This window comes from Pseudopodoces humilis, chromosome 17 (genome assembly GCF_049639895.1).
Source record: "Pseudopodoces humilis isolate 2021_Gansu_Grassland_sample_001 chromosome 17, ASM4963989v1, whole genome shotgun sequence".
Lineage (NCBI taxonomy): Eukaryota > Metazoa > Chordata > Aves > Passeriformes > Paridae > Pseudopodoces > Pseudopodoces humilis.
In genome coordinates, this window is record NC_142216.1 from 13,818,571 (window position 1) to 13,835,231 (window position 16,661).

At 48.0% G+C, this 16,661-nt stretch overlaps 1 protein-coding gene across 2 annotated transcripts in view; it reads left to right on the forward strand.

Annotated features, from left to right (window-relative positions):
- The first annotated feature begins 1,810 nt into the window (after window positions 1-1,810).
- The window catches only part of WWC1 (WW and C2 domain containing 1), a 66,727-nt gene continuing 51,876 nt past the window's right edge, over window positions 1,811-16,661 (forward strand). For both annotated transcript variants that reach the window (XM_005523465.3, XM_088063593.1), the window contains exon 1: window positions 1,811-1,991. In XM_005523465.3, the coding sequence (XP_005523522.1) occupies window positions 1,873-1,991 (119 nt within the window). In that variant the 5' untranslated portion in view covers window positions 1,811-1,872. The remainder of the gene's footprint in view (window positions 1,992-16,661) is intronic.

Here is a 16,661-nt window from a genome sequence, read left to right on the forward strand (position 1 = left end):
CCCAGTGCCCCGCAGAAATGCTTTGCCCTCCGCTGGCGCTGGCCCAGGGCTCCCGGCGCTGCCGGCTCTGCTCGCTGGAGCGGCACCGCTCCCAGTGCTCCCAGTCCTCCCTGCCGGAAAAAAAACACAAGCCCTGCTTAGAGCTGTGGACAGAAATGGTGTAAATTCCTTTATTCTTCATTTTTTATTAATTTAAAAGCCTTGTGTATAGTGCTGTTCATAAGAGCAATTTATTTAGCAGTCCGCACCAAGTCTGGCTTCAGATAAAATGGGGTTAAACCGGGCTATTTTCCAAATGCCTCACTTTCAGTTTTACTTGTCTTCATTTTCTTCCCTGCTCAACCACTTCATCAGCCAACTGCTACCACATTCTGCTTTGGCCTCCAGAGAATTAGCAGCCCTGACTCCCAGCAGGCTGTCAGAAAGCCCGAGAGAAAAAAATCCCACAAAATCTGGCACAAAAGTGAGATGTTATTTCTGATTGTCTTTTTCACTTTTACTTTTCCTCTCCAGCCCTTCGAGGCTCCCGTCTTCCCATCCTGCAGTTTCCTTTTCCACCCCTTTGCTTGGCAGGGATCCCTGCTCCATTCTGCTGTTTCAATAGCTGAAGCTCTCCAAAACTTCTTGTTTTTCCCCGGTGTTGGACAGCAGGAATCCGGCGTTGGCTGGTGCTCACCGGGAACCTCCCAGGAGCTGCCCTCACGCCAGGCTGGGCACGCCACCCTCCCCACGGCGTGCCACCAGCTCCCCTCGGGACATTTTGTCACGGGCTGGCCGGTCAAGCCGAAATGAGTGAGATTCGGGGAGAGAAGCTGTGGAGGGCACGTCCTCACAGCTGGTCCCACACTGCACGGCAGCTGTGCCAGAGCCCGCGGGGTGGGCACCATCACCCTCCCTGCGGCATGTGGCCGTACCGCCGCCTGTCTCTTCCTCCCGAACTACTTTCAGAACCCGGCTTTCCCACGCTCCGAAGTGTGTCCACGTTCCAGCTGCCACGAGCTTTCCCCCGGAGCCCACAGCGAGTCACCCCTGTCACTGCCATGGGCTGCCCCGATGGCTCCTGGCTCCCCGCCAGCCCCTGCGGGGAGCCCACCACGGCTGGGCCGGGCCACCCGAGGGCAGTGCACCCGGGCCAGGGCCACCTCCGAGCCCAGGGCCACCTCCGAGCCCAGGGCCACCTCCGAGCCCAGGGCCGCCCGTCCGTGCGATGCCAGCACCGGCTCGCCGCGGCCGTGTGCTCCAGGGCACCGAGCAGCCCCGATCCGCTCCCTGACACCCGCGCTGTGCCCTCAGCGCTTCCCCTCGGAAGCAGGGAGCAGGGCAGCGCTTCTGGCGGCTGTTCCCGGCCCTGGCCCGGTGCTCCGGGGCCGCCGAGCGCCCAGGCCCGTCCCTGCCCGGCCCCGCCGCCCCGGGGCGCTCGGGGGCGCGCGGCCCGCGGGACCCGCCCGGGGCGGGGAACGCGCCCGCGGGTGTGTCTGGGGGCGTGGCCGGGCGTGGGTGTGTCCGAGGGAGTGGTCGGGTGTGGGTGTGTCGGGGGCGTGGTCGGGGGCGTCGCCGCGCCGGGGGCGGTGCCGCCGCGGGGCTCGCGGGGCGGGCGCCGGCGGAGCAGGAAATGGAGGCGTGAGCGGGCGGAGCGGCCGGGGCTCCGCGCCCAGCGCTGACCGCGGGCTCGCCGCCGCCCTCCCGCACCGCCCCGGCCCGCCCCCGCCGCGGGGCCGGCATGTGGGGCTGCCCGGCGGCGGGGCCTCCCTGCGCGGCTGGGCCGGCGCGGCCCCCGCACCGCTGCGCGCCGCCCGCGGGAGGGGAGCCCCGGCGCGGCCCCCGGAGCGCAGCGCGGCGGTGCATGGGGCGGCGCGGCCGGCGGTGCGGACCATGCCGCGGAAGGAGCTGCCGCTGCCCGAGGGCTGGGAGGAGGCGCGGGACTACGACGGGAAGGTGTATTACATCGACCACGGCAGCCGCACCACCAGCTGGGTGGACCCCCGCGACAGGTGGGCGGCGGCGGCGGGCGGGGACCCCGCGGTCGCGGTGTGCGCGCAGAGCCCGGCGCGGCTCCCGGGAGCCCGGCCGGTCCCTGCTGCTGCCGTCCCCCGGCTCCTCCCAGGCTCCACGGCACGGCAGGGCGGGACGGTGGCGGCGTTACCTGCGGGCCTGGCCGGGCACTGCCGCCTGCCCCGCTGCGCGGGAGAGGAGGGATGCAGGGCGCTCAGCGAGTTGCGGTGCTGCCGATCTGGTCCCTCCTCCGCCGGCCCCAGCCGCGCTGCGGAGCCGCAGCTGCGATCGGCGCGGCCATGCGGCCCTTGCGGGGCTGGGAGCCCTTGCGGGGCACGCCAGGGGAGCGGCGGTGGCTCGGTGCTGGGGAGGGACAAAGTGCGGCCGGGAGGTGTCGGCGGGCCCTGTCCGGCATCGTGGCCCGCCTCTGCGGGCAGCTGCGCGGCCTTACCGAGCTTGGCCATCGCGGAGGTCACTGACTTCAGGGTGTGTCTCTGATCGCCCCTCTTTGCCGCCTTCTTCCCTGCCGTATCCCCTTGCTCCTGCTTGCCCTGAGTAGTTCTTTCCCTGCATCGCTCACTTAGAAAAGTAAGATAAACAGAAAACAGGGTGCTGCTCAAGACCGAGGTCATTTCCAAGCAACACTCTGTCCTAGCATGTTGTACTTCCATGCTTGAGGCAGTCATGGTGAGCTAGAGCACGGGAGCTTGGACATGCAGGAAGCTCAGCTGCTGGATCACCATTGAAATTAGAAGTTTTTAAATTTCTCGTTTAATGCTTTTTTAGCTACAGTTCCCAGAAACAGGAACTCAAAAATCCATCCTAGCGAGTTGGAAATTCCAACAATCTGAACTATGCAGTTTGTCGTTAATAAATTTCACACACTTCCCTATCTGACAGTGAGCGTTTTCCTTGTGATAGGGCAGAAAGTGCAATTTCTGAATTTCTGTTCCTTTCTTCCCCTTGCTCCAGCGATCAGTTCCTTGAAGGGGCTTCCATTCTTGGTGGGGTGTCAGGACTTTGCCTTTGCTCCGTGTACTTAGATGGGTTTTTTGTTAAGCGTGGAAGTGAATGATTGTCCAGTTTTACAAGATTTTAAGGAGTGTTCTGCATTCCAGGAATAATCCTTGTGTGTACTGTACACAAATGTAACCTGCTGCCAGGCAGGGCTTTGGAACTCATCTTGGGGTTCAGTTTTAGGAATGTGGTTGAGAAGGGCCAATAACAGAGTTGTTCTAAGGTGTTTTCTTTAACCTTCATAAAATTTGATGGAAGCTTAAATTAGGAATGCTTTCCTGGCATCCTTATTTTGTTCAGAGAATGAAGACTAGTGAGAAATCTAATAGGCCTAATGCAGGCTTATAAAAATTCCTGTGTGTCCTTGGTTAGTGATTCAGGAATGACAGAAATGACTAAATGGGTGCCTTATTTAGCCATGTGTACTGAGCTGTCGCAGAATCATTACCTGCTCACCACTGCTAGAGGAGAATAATCAAACACATTCTGATAACTCCTATCACATGGCACTTGTTGTGCACATAGAAATACACCTGAATACACGTGGCCCTGACGAGCTTTGCATCTGAGTCATCTTCCAGTAGTGCTACCAAGGAAACAACCTGCATTGGACACTGCCCCTGAAAATCTGCAAGGGTTTGAGGAGTCTAGTGGTCCACAGTAGAACAACTGTGTGACACAACACTTACCCATCATCTGGTGGACTGTGACTTTTTATCAGCTGAAATTCTCCTCTGCCGTACGGGAAAGAATCTTGTCTTCCAAGTAATTACCACTCCCTGTGAATACCAGTTGATGGGGGATTTCTCATCAGCTCAGGTGAGAAGATGCCTGCTCCCTACAGTGGAGTGAATTTGGATTTACACACTGAGCCCTAACTTTATCACTGTATTTTAAAGTTTAAATGTTTGCAAGGTTAGCCTTTTACAAGTCGTATTTAAAATTGCTGCAGCTGAGACGTTGGTTTGTGAATTTGCTCCATTGCTCTGTGTGCTGTGCTTACACATTCTGTCTGTAACCCAGCAAAAAGCAATAGATATTGGGTAACATGGCTGTAGAAATGCAGGTTTGAGGATTGTGGAGGAAGATGTGTATGTTAGGGCTCACTCTGAACCCAGTGGCAGTGGGGACCTTTGTAAACCTGATCAGTGAGTAGCAACTGGTAGTGAAAGATAGAACACAGGTTTTTAAACCTTCCCTAAATCTTTCATTCTAGCTTAATTTAGTGGAAATAAACATGAGCAGGGATACCATCTAGCTTCAGGGCATGGGCCATCCCACTGTTTTGTGATAAGCAGGCTTGCAGTCCTGCTGAGGTTGGCTGCCAGGGAAGCAGATCTGAATGTGGGCACACAGGGGTCTGCAGCAGGGAAGGGGAGGCAGGGGTGAAAGGTGGGACCTCAGCTGGCCTTGGGCTGTGAAATCAGAAGCTGGGCTGGTGCTTTTCCAGTTCTTGTTTAACACATGACTCCAGTCCTGCTGATGGGCTGTTGGTGAGAGGGGCTGTTAGACTTTGCCAGGAGGAGGTCCCTGGTACCCAGTGGCTTCTCACTGTCCTGTGGAGCTGGCCCGAGTGATGCTCTGGTTGAAGCAGCTGCATGTCAAAGCACTTTTACCTTGTACCTTTTAAGACTCAGGGTGGTCCTGAGAAACCTGTGGATGTTGGAACATTTTGGGAAGTCACCTGAGATTAAATAATCTGAAGAATTTTATGATTTAACTGTTGCTGTCCCTGTGGTGTGGTGTAATGGAAAAGAATCAAGAATCAATGTAATGCAAAAGGTACTTTTCAGGTTAAAGAGCTCTAAGGCAATTCTTCTGAGCAGATGGAGGGGAAAAAACAGAACCCTACTGTGTTTTCCCTTTTGTAAGAGGAAGCTCACACAGCTGCCTTTTTTGGTAGATCTGTTGGAAATTGGAAAATTCAGGAATTGAATAAAGTGTGACAGGAGATCAAACCTTACTGAGCTGGAGGAGAAAATTTGTCATTCCTGGTTTTAAAACTAAGCAGAACCTTTCAGATCTGCACCAGTACATACCAGTTGGCAAACCACGTCAGAGAGCTGTCTCAGTTGCTTTCTTAACACAGAGGGTGCATTGCTCTGGAAGCTGCTGTGCTGGTGGCCAGACAGAAAATACCAGTGATGTCTCAAAACTTTAGCACCAGCTGCTGCTTGTTCTTAAGCATCAGCACAAGTAGCACTTGAGCAACAGAGCGCCCCGAGTGAGATTTCAGTTTTCATCAGAAGTGAGGATTAGAGATGGGAATCTCTGTTCCAGTGCTGTGCTATCATTGGGCTCTTTAGGGGAACTTCTACTCTCCTTCAGACTGTCTCGTAAGAGAATAAATTTTTTAACTTCTCTTTGTCTTTCAGTACAGAAGCTTCAGGATGCATTGAAAATTTGGCCATGCCTGATAACCCATCCCACTCTTGAATATTTATGGTGTACTCTCCTGCTGGCCTGGTGGTGTAAGCAGGTTTTTCTGGGTTATTTTAGATGGAGCTGACTGAACTTCTCATTTCACTTCTATCACTGGACTCCTGTTGAGAATGAAAGCTATTGAAATAGGAGCAATTGTAGCTTAAATTTGGTGAAATTGCTAAACAGCATCAGATGTTTTCAATTTTGGGAGGCAGCAGTATCTTAGTTGATGGCACATCATTTCTTGAAGGCTCTTGATGCTGTAAAGGGTTGGGATGTAAAGGATGTTCATTATGTAAAAGCCCAGGTTCTGCATTTTCTGCCTGAATTCCCTTCCTGCCCTACATGAAGGTTTTTCTAGTATGAGCCTCCAAAGCAGTGAAGAGATTTACCAAGGCTGAGGGCCAGTGCATGTGGTGTTGCATGTAAGATCTTGTGTGTTTGAAATAGTTAGGGCCACCTATTGACTCAGAAAGATTCAGCTTTGCTGATCTCGAGAATTGCCCTTCTAGGCTTTATGAGAAACACTGCAGAGTATTGTCTCCTCTGCATTATTCTGATCTTTGTTTTTTGTCCCCAGTCTGCTCTGCACACTTGGTCCACAAACTGCCTTTATTAAAGATTTAAAAATGTGAGAGTTGTGCTGAAAATTCATACATAACTGTCTACTCCTAGGATTACTTGCTTAATGTAGAATAACTTTAATGACTGGAATAAAGCTGCTATAGCTAACTTAAATGTGAGAATCCTTCAAAATAAAAGGGCTGGAAGAAGGGGGGGCAATGAAAGGCAGCAGGAACAAAAGGCGTTGTGCTCTTCTGTAGATGAAAATCAGTAAGCATAAGGAGAAGAGAGAAAGATTCTCCAAGCTAGAAGAACCAGGGGAGAGAAATGCTCTTTCATCAGTGCCAACAGCATAGGTCATGCAGCTGAACGCTGCTAGTTTGATGCCTGGTGTTGCCTTTCTTTGATGATATCTAGCTAAGCACCCTGTCACATATATGTGAATCTGCTGCTTTCTCGTGTTTGCATTCCCCAAAATAGCTGACAGCTTCATAAGGAACAGGCAGCTCAGTGTGTGCCCATAGAAACTGCTGATGACCATTTTCCACGAGTACAGAAGGGAGTGACAGAAATGCAGTCTTCAAAGTCATCCAAATGCCACCTCTTGGAACAGGTGTCCTAATGCGTAGGATTTGTGCTGTTATCACTTTTTTCCATGGTAATAGTTTTATGTAGGTGCTAATACATGAGGAGACAAGGATAGCAAGTAAGATTATTGTGACACTTGAAATTATTTTAATTTTTTAATATCAAGTGTCTTCCAAGATGAGTTAGCTCAAGATGCACCTCTAGATTGGAAAAGTGGGTTGGAGCTGAAATGCATCACACCAGTTATAAAAGATCAGGCTTTATTATTTTGGGGGAGTTTTGGGTTGATTTTTTTTTTCCCCCTGGACTCCACAGATAAGCCTGAATGTTTTGAAGACTGCAGGATCTGCCTTCAGAACCAGTGTGCATCCTCAGTAGTGTAAGCTCACCTCACACTGGGGAGGGAACTGAACACAACAGATGTGATGCTTTTTAACAAGGGCATCACTACTAAAGGTGTGCTATGCACATGTGTGTAGAGACAGAGGATGCTGACAGTGACTTTAGAATGACAAAAAGATGTTACTTTATCCTGCTTCCCTATGGAACATTAAAAAAAAAATAAAAAAATGTGAGGCTTTGTTCAGCTCAGCAGCTTTTTTGTGCATCTTGGGGAATTCGGAGTCTTAAAGGATCAGAAATGCTTTTGAAGAAATGTCTGTATATCACATTGTTTAGAAATATGTAGGTTGAGCTTCATCTTCTGCAAGGTCATCTTGCTCACAAGTTCACTCCTTTAATTTTGCTTCAAAAACTGACAGCATATGAAGTTAGAACTTGCCACTGACTGGGAACTTATTTGGCAACGGACTCAGCAATTCCATTCCCTATGTAGGTCATATATTTTCATATCAGCATAGTTATCTTGATCTCCATCCACTGGAATGGCAGGAAATTGGCTAGTAAATTCCAGAAGATGTGGGTTTGACAGGGAAGAGTTAGCTGCGGTGTTGGGCACCTGGGGCAGGTGCTTGGTGCTGTTGTGTTTGGGGCACCTTAAGCTGCTGCTTCTGCCAGGGTAAAATTCTGTATCGTTGCAGGGAGTGAGGTCCAGAAGCTGGTCTGGCTGAAAAATGCCATTTTGCTGTCTGGGTTAATTTACAGGAACAGTTGATCCAGGCTGTGTATGCTTGTGCAGAAACTCGTGGTGGCACAGCTGGGGCTGAGCTGGGAGGCTTGGAGGAGTGGGAATGGGGCTGGCAACCCAGGAATGCTGCTGAGGATGCACTTGTGAAACTGTCCCCAGTTTCTGGTCAGGCTCTCTGCCAGCCCAGCTGAGGAGGTGTTCCCAGGTGCTTAGCTCTGCCCCATGATTTCTGATCAAGTTTTACAGGAAGAATGGATTTTCACTTGCTGGAACCCATGTGAAACCAACAATGAGGCAGAGCATCTCCTAAAGATATTCTTCATAGGGCAGCTTCATAGCTAGCACAGTTTTTGGAAGATGAGTTTGCAGCAAAATTTTCCATGTCTGAGTGTGATTTAAATTCCTCTAGATTGTGCCAGAAAATGTATTGGGAAATATGGGAAGTTTTGTCCAAAGGAGTTTAATGAAATCACTTGTATGTAAAGAAGTGATGTTTGCAAGGTGGCTTGGGGAGGTCCTGTAACTGACCCACCACTCCAGCTTTTGGGACTGGCTCTAATCTCAGTTGCTGGAGGAGTCTGTTAGGAAATGACTCCTGTTGTGTGCTCCTGGAGGTGGCTGCAGGCTGCCGAGGCTGTCCTTGCTCTGTGCTCAGCATTCTGAGCAGCATCACCGCCCCAGAGCGCGTTCCTGCACGCGTCACGGACACTGCTGAGCTCACGTCTGACAGGAGGGAAATGTCCTGGGCTGGGCTTGGCAATCACTTGTGTTGTATGGGACACCTTCAAGCCTTTCTCAGAGAGAGGGACAGACCATACAGCTGGCTTGGGAAAGCCTTGCTGGTCTCCCTGTGCCATGGCTGGCTGCACCTGATGGCCTTGAGTGCTGCAGCAGCAGGACGTGTGTTAGCTGGAATAATTAATCAATAAAGAGCGGTGGCAGCAGCTTGGCAGAGTTAGGAGGAGGTGTGTAGACTAATGCTGCTGCCTGCAACCTGTAGGAGAGCTATGCAGATTGACCACTTCCTTGGAGAGACCTGTTCATGCTGGCTGCTTGCCATTTAGAGACCTGTTTAGTAAGGTTATGTGCTTTGCTTGTGGTAATGAGGACTTGGCTTTATTTGAGCAGTTTAAGCTCAGTTCTTGTTCACAGAGCCTAAGGTTACTGTTCCCTCCTCCCTTTAAAGCTACATGCATAGATAATTGGCTGAACAAACAGTGGGCAAAACTGCTCCCTGCAGAAAAATAACTGCTTTTCACTGCCACTCATTCTGTGAAGTGGCATCTGGAAGACTCTCCAGATAGTCACAGGAGGTTTGGTGTGTAACAGGAAGATGCAAAGAAGCCAAATCCTACAGCTGTCAGTGTTCTCTGTTTTTTTTCATGCTCTTGGATGGGTTCTCCTGGCTTGGTTTGTTCTCAGTTTATGCTGATACTTACGGATTCCACCCCAGCCATGATGTTCTGCAGCATAAGTACCCAACACATTTAAAAAACAGATGAATTGCTTTCTCAATTCATGGAGGTGCTGTAGGGATTAATTAGTTCTGACAAAGTGCTTTCTGGCTGAGATGTCAAACTGATGTTTCAGGACTAATGGTATTGTTTAGTGAAACTGTTTGGTTCTTCTCAAATGCCTAATTACTATTTTAGAAGAATGTACTCCACGGAGGAAAGCTTTATTGATTTAAAGCACGCAATAAACAGTATTGATTTGCAAGAGGCAGTCATTCATATCTGCTCTGTTGAGTTGAGATGTAAGGTGGTCACACAGCTACTTTGAACCAAAATGTAAGCGAAACTATTGCTTAAATGACCCTGCAACAGCTTGCAGATTTCTCATATATGACTTTCAACTGCCTTGTACTCAGAACAAGGGCAGTCCCCTGCCAAGGAGAGGGCTCTCTGCTATTTCATCCTTCACAACCCTACCCCACAGGGAGGATGGCCTGCAGAGGAACAGCAGTGGGTGAAATAACCTTCTGGACCCTCCAAGCAGCACAGGAAAACGTAGGTAAACCCTGAAGGGCTCTGTGAAAATGTACTGTGGATAATTGGGTGGTTAATTTTGCTAGACACAGCTTTGGATGTCATGAACCAACTGGGATTCTGCAGCCACTAGAAGCCATGCTGGTGGCACAGCTGCCCAAGCTGTCCCCTTGGCCATGCAGCCTGCAGGCCATCAGCTCCATCAACCCCATGGGATATCCTCCAGAGGGCTCAGGCAGGTTGGCACCGTGGCTTGGCAGCAGAAACCTGTCACACCACGGCACCTGGCCCCTGAGTGAAGAGGAGGAGTCATCTCCTGACATCTTCATCCTGGACACTGGCTCCATTGTTGGACTGTTTGAAACATTGAGTGTATATTTGAGCTGCTTATCCAAATTATCTCAAAGGGGATTTGGGTGGGGATGATAATGGAAAGTATTTGGCTGTCACATGTGATGTCGCTGTGTGACTTATCCAGGTTTCTGTGAGGTTTCCAGGTTCTTCTGAGATACCTCAGGCTGGTGGCCTGTCTTGGGTGGTGCTTGGGTGGTATTTTTCAAAAAAATAGTAAGACTTACCTAAATCCTGATGACCTCTACTGTATCTAATTCCAGGTGAGCTTTTCATATTGAATTGTGTTGGTTTTTTTTTTTTTTAATAAATATTCTTAGCATTAATAATATTTGGTATTGTAGAGTTTTGGCATGGTTTAAACTTGAAATTAAATCATCACTTTGAACAAAGGTTTTTTGCTGGAGCATGGATGTGGTGATGCTCAGGTGTATTTGATTAGTGGTGTGTTAACCTTGCAGAGAATAAGGAGGTTAAATTCTCCCATTCAGTATATTATTCAACATTTCTCAACATCTGGTCTCTCTCCATTTCAGCTGTCAGTTGACTCACTTGTTTAGATTTTTGTGAAATTCCTTGAAGTCATCTCCACTTCCAGCTAACCTAAATAGCTTGTCAGCCAGCAAGGCAGTAAGCCAGGCTTGCTATTTGTCTTTCTTTATGTCACTTATGTCACACCACAAGGACTAATCATCAGAGTTAACACAAGTTATGACCTTGATGGGACTGTTTAATTCTTAAATGGACACATACATAGAAGACTTTAGGCTGTTTAACAGCTAGCTCTCAAAAAGTTTTCCAGTATTCTAGACATGGGCAGATTTGTCTGACAAAGAGATCTCTTTGCAGCCCTCAGTGAGTCTTATTCTGTCTTATTTTAATCTGTATGTGGAGGGAAGTGAAATGTCATGGCTTCTGCCATGTCCCATTGTTTTCTGTGGCACTGAAGTTTTGTAAGATATCTTGGACTCCTTAACTTTTCTGTTTTTCTTTTTAAATTTGGATATGAAAACTCAGCTGAGGTGGTCTATAATTCTGAGTAAAGGTAGACACATTGTCATCTGTCATCTGTTAATTACTAATTGACTGCTGTGTGGCAGCCATGGTGAATTTCTCATACAACTGGCTTACTAATAATTCAGTTTAGAAGGTATCTGCCTTCATCTGGCTGATGCCAATGTAAGCAGAACCTGAATATGAATACTTCTTAAAGCAATCTCAGTTGCTTCTCTTATATTCATTGGGCAGTACTCATCACTTCCTTTTTAAGATTCCTTTTCAGGAGAAGATTGGGTGGATGGCAGGGGAGAGGTGCATGGCAGGAGCCTGGTGTGGTCATTTGCAAAAGGGTTGCATGGATAAAAATCTTAGTTTGCAAAGACAAATTTGCAACTGAACTGGTCACACAGTCTTCCACTCAGGCTTGTTTTCACACATCTTTTGTAAATGACACTCTTATCCCTAAAGCAAATGTTCTGTGTTGAATTTTCTCATCTTTATTCTCTGTTTGTCCAGTAGTCTGTTGTTAATACCCCAGAGTGCTTCCTGGTTTCTTTCCTATCTGCTTCCCAGACGGAGGCTCCTGCAGTTTTGGATGGTAGCTCTGACAAGTTGTGTTGCATCTTCAGTATCTTGGCTGTGCTGGGGCTCCTTTCCTGTGCGGTCACCGCGGGGTTTGGGTCAGGTGCTGTGGTGGTTCTTCCTTCCCATCAGGAAAAGATCCCTGGGTGAGTGGAGGAGCACATGACTGCAGCTGAGCACGCTGCAGTTCACAGCCTGCTTTGGACCCCCCTGTGTGGGGCTGGGAGGATTTGGTCTCGTGTCAGACCGTGTCCCATTGTGTCTGTGTGGCTGCTGCCACCACCCCAGGCACCAAGATGGGCCTGGAGCCTGCTCCGGTTTCCTGACCAGAGCCAAGTGGCACCAGGTCCTTGAGAGAAGGTGGCATTTGGTGCAGTTAGCTCCTGAGTGCTGGGGTTTTGCTGTGTGTAGTAACAAAAATGAGAGCAGCCCAAGTGGTTTTCATACCTATAAACCTTCTGCTTGGAAGTTTGCTTGTGGCACTTGCTTCTGATGGAGTGTGGCATGTTGGTAAGTGCCCCTTCACAGTCAGATTTAATGCAGAACAGATTTGCAGTGAAATAACCCAAGTTTAATAATTTTAACAATGCCCTTTAAAGGCTTTATTGTTTGAATTACTTGTCTGGAGTAGATGGACAGCTATGTGGCAACAACTCTGAATGACAGTACTGCCTCTTACCTGTTTTTGTTGAAGGCAGGCTGGAATGCTGCTTTGGTGCAGCTGCTTTTTGACCAGCCTAGATGCCTGTTCAGAGGTGTAGGGAATAATGAGGTTATGTCAGTATGAATTAGGGATTTCACAACAGTTTTATTATTTATGTTGCACTCTCTGTATTTATGGAGGATTTAGTCCCCCCCAGCTAGTGGCTTTGCAGTCAAAGGCAAGCTGTTGACCTGTCATTTTATACCTTTGTGTCCCAGCTCTGGTGCACTCCTTTCTCCAGTGATTGTTGCCTCAACTTTTTCTCTCCCAAACCATATAAAACTGTTGCTTATTTCCCTTATGACCACATTTACAGGGTCTTTAAAGCCTTTCATAAATAAGCACTTTGCCTAATGGGAGAAGGAGGTTTATGGAGTTTTGGTTTTTTTGTTTGTTTTTTTTTTTAAAAAAGGCAAGAAATACACTGTAGGTAATAGATTCCAAAAATGCAAATTCATTTAAGCAACTTCTTAAAAAGAAGGGAGGGAGGAAGGAATTGAAGATTAAAACCTGTGTTTATATACATGTAGAAGCTGGAGGCAAAGCAATCCATTCATAAATATACAATAGGATTTATGTCATGGTGAGAAGTGCTACATGCATATTCATGTGTAATTTGCAAATCCTTTGGCGATTAAATACTTTACTCCAAACTCAAGAACTAAATAACCTTCTTGTTGAAATGAGATGTCCAAAGGCTCTAATGCTTTTCCAGTGGAGGGGAAAGGCTGGGTGGTGTAATAGATTCAATACATCAATTTTGACTCTATTAAAAGATTTTTGGTGTGCTTTGGGCATTATTTTATTAGTATAATCAGGAAGTTTTGAACAAAGCATGAAGCAGAGAATTGCAAGAAATATTGTAAAGCCTATCATGCTAAGAAAAGCAAATAGGCTTAGGAACTTGTTAGGATGTTTTTCTCAACTGATTTTAATGTCAAATACCTTTATCTAAACTTTCATATCCCACAGGTAAGCAAAGAGTTAAACTAGTATCAGTTGGAAGTGCAGCTATCTTAAATAAGTAGCTTTGTGCAAGTGGAAGTGAATTGCCTTTAAAGGATGTAGCCTCTGCTCTTCACTAAGAGATTGATATGAATACACTGTTGCCGATGATTTAGGTTTTCAAAAGTCTTTAAGTATTGTAGCCAAAGTACATACTTTCTAACATCTTGAACAGGGGAAAATGCTGCTGTGGAGTTACTGCTGCCTGCAGCTGGAGTTGCAGCCCGTAGTGCTCAGTGGCAGTGCCCGTTCCTGGCTAGGGTGAGGTGATGCAGCTGGTGCATCTTGCCCATCAGCCATCGCACTGAGTGATACTCTGAAATGGCACAGCGAGTGCCAGGCATCCTGCCGAGAAAACAGAGCTCAGCCTGTGCCTCTGACACCGCCGTGAAGAGGCTGGGATTTGTGCGATTCTGAGCTCTGTGCCTGCCCTCACCTTCCTCACGTCCTGTCCCAGCTGGAAGTGGCAGCCCCGTGTCCCTGTGCAGCCACCAGCTGCTGGGCTCGTGCAGCAGTGGTGGCCATGTGGCACTGGGGCTCTGTGGTGGCTGGTGTTTGTGTGTTGCTGTGAGCAATCACCAATGAACCAGAGCTCTTCTCAGTTCTTAAAACTGGGGCTAAGCCTGGTCAGTTCCATCTAGGTAAATTCCCTGTATACCCTTTGGGAAAGCTGTGGTTTATTCTTGTATCAGGACCATCACAAAATATTTCTTATTGCACTCTCTTGGTGTTCCTGATGGCTCATTTTGGAATTGCTTCTTTTTGTGGCTTTATGAGCTCTTTATCCTTTTTGCATAGTTTTGTGTTGGGAGAATATAAAGTACATCGATGCTAGATGGGAGAAGCCAGCAGAGTTCTCATGTTCTTTCTTCACCACTGAAGTTATTCCCTCTTTGAAAGTTGTGTTGTCTGATTTAGTTTTCCTGCTCCCGTTCTGTAACAGCCCAGCTGTGGGATGCTTTGATTGAGCAGAACAAGAAGACAGAGCAGTGCACTCAACTCACTAAGGACTATATATGCATTTTTCTGGCTGGCACAGGTGTAGCAAATTGCCCTTTTAGTCCTGTTTACTTGTTTTTCTCATTCAGTCACAGGTAGTTTCTGCTCCTTGGTGATCAGAGAAGAGCCCTGCATCCCCTGCTGCTGTCTTGTGCTGTGATCAGGGGGCATGTGGCAGAGACACTGTCCCTTCCGTGCCTGGGGGCTCTGTTGTACAAAGCTGTGCTTCAGCTGGCTTGAAATAATGTTTCCAGGTAACTGTGAAAAGCTGTTGCTTTTACAATGAGCACTGAGAATTTGTATCATCTGCCGTGTCAGAGCAGCAGCATGTCTAAGCTGGTGGCTGATCGTGTAAGGCTGTCAATGAAGATGCAGCACTGAGTACTTGAAGATTGTAAATTGGTGTAGTTCTATAAGAAGCACAAAATTGAGCTGAACAAACCCAGTTCTCCTTAAGCTGAGTCCTGAGCTGGTGAGTTCTTGGCTTTATAGGGTGGGCACTTCACCCATCAAGCAGTTCAGATGCACACAGGGGAATGGCTGGTATGTGAGGTATGGTGTTTCTGATTACCGTGACCAGATGTATGAGCTGGTTTTATGCCAGTATTTTTTTATTATGTGTTGATGAGGAAAGCTAGAAGAGGTAAAGTTATTAACAAATCCCATGTTTTAAAAGAGTGCTGTACAGGTAGAGGTTGGATGGGAGGTGAATTTAATTCCCTCCTGTTTTAGTAACTATAAGTGGTTGCCTCTGGATCAGTCTCAGAGGGGTGCGGTGTACCATTGCTGACAGTATTGTAACCACTTGCAATTCTGCTGGTGGAAGAAGTAAAAGTCTTTGCTGTAGAGGTTGGTTCTGGCTGTGGGCCTGGCACAAGCCCCACTGGCAGGGCTGGAGCAAGCTGAGTGACTGAGCCATCCTGCTGTGGGTGGTGGCCATTCCTTTAGCCCAGGTGCCCATCTGACTCCTCACTGATTTTGCTGGCATGCAGAAAACTGTTCCCTCTCTTTTTGGCCACAGTTTCTGCTGCTGCAGTAAGCTGGAACAGCCCAAGGACTGTCTGGCAGCAGTGACAAGTTGAGGTGGGAGTGACCTTCCTGCCAAGCGTGGTTCCCCTGGAAGTCACAGCTCACTCCTGAGCTGCTGTCAGTGCAGTTGTGCTGTGCTTGCCTGGCACCACGGGTGGTGAGTGTGGGTTCAGCCAGGCAGCTGTGTCACTTGTAGTTTGTCTTTCAAAGCAGACAGCTTAAATATCAGATTGATGCTTTCTCTGCTGTGCCGTGGGCTGTAATTCCATCTGCTGCGACACGGTGAAGGTGACACCTGAAAAGGTATGTGCTGCTTTCTGGATGTCCTCCCTGTACCTTCTGCATGCAGAACTGGAGGCACCATTTTACCTGCTTGTTGGCCTTGCTCAGTGTGTGGTTGCTTGGGAGCCTAGCAAAACACTCAATAATTTCTCTGAAGTGCTGCTAGAATTTCAATGTTGTATTTCATTCATCCTGACCACTGCGGTTTCTGCAGTATCACCGCCCTTTGTCTTCACTGCTTTGGAACAGTAGAAGCATCTGTTTATGCCATTGATCTGGCAATTATTAGAAGGACATTGAACAAAGGACATTATTAGTGGAAAGCAGGAGTGTTTTCTCCTCTGCCCGTGAGGTCTGTGTTTTTAATAGTTCTGCAGATTCATCACTGATTTTGGAACTTGATAGCAAGTTGGCTCTCTGGATCAGTCTGTAGATTAGATTAAAGTTACTAGACAAGGGTAGCAGAAGTACTTTGTCAGAGAATTTCGGCTTGATCTTTGCAGGTGAGCTGAACTGTAGGTAATGATTTATTTAGCTGAGTTGGTGGGAGTAAGTTAATATGCAGGTTGTGAATTCTGCACTGGTGGTGTAGATCAGCATTTGGGTAGAAATAAATAAAAAGAGTAATACAGTGCAACTGTTCACTGAAAAAAAAACTGTCACGGGAGTTGCATTTCATTCAGGTGCTGATGGTGAAGCAGTAGTGAGTTAAGCAGCAAATTTCAAACCTGTAAGTTCTCATGATGGCTTGCTTAATAGCAGGTATACGGTACTGTAAGGCACAGTGTCAGATCCATTAAACACAGTTTTGACATAAGGATGAAAATGAATAGCTGAGATATTTTAGGTAATTGCCTTGAGCAACAGTGATGGTTGTATTCGAGCAGCTTCAGTGAGCTATAAACAAGCTTCAGCTGAGGCCAGATCAAGCAACTGATGATTTGCACAGTGCCTGGTGTGGTTTGCCTGGAGAGCAGCACACATGGTGTGTGCAGGCTGTACTCCTGAATTCCTCATTTTCTGTACCCACAGAGGAGTGGGTGTTCAAATA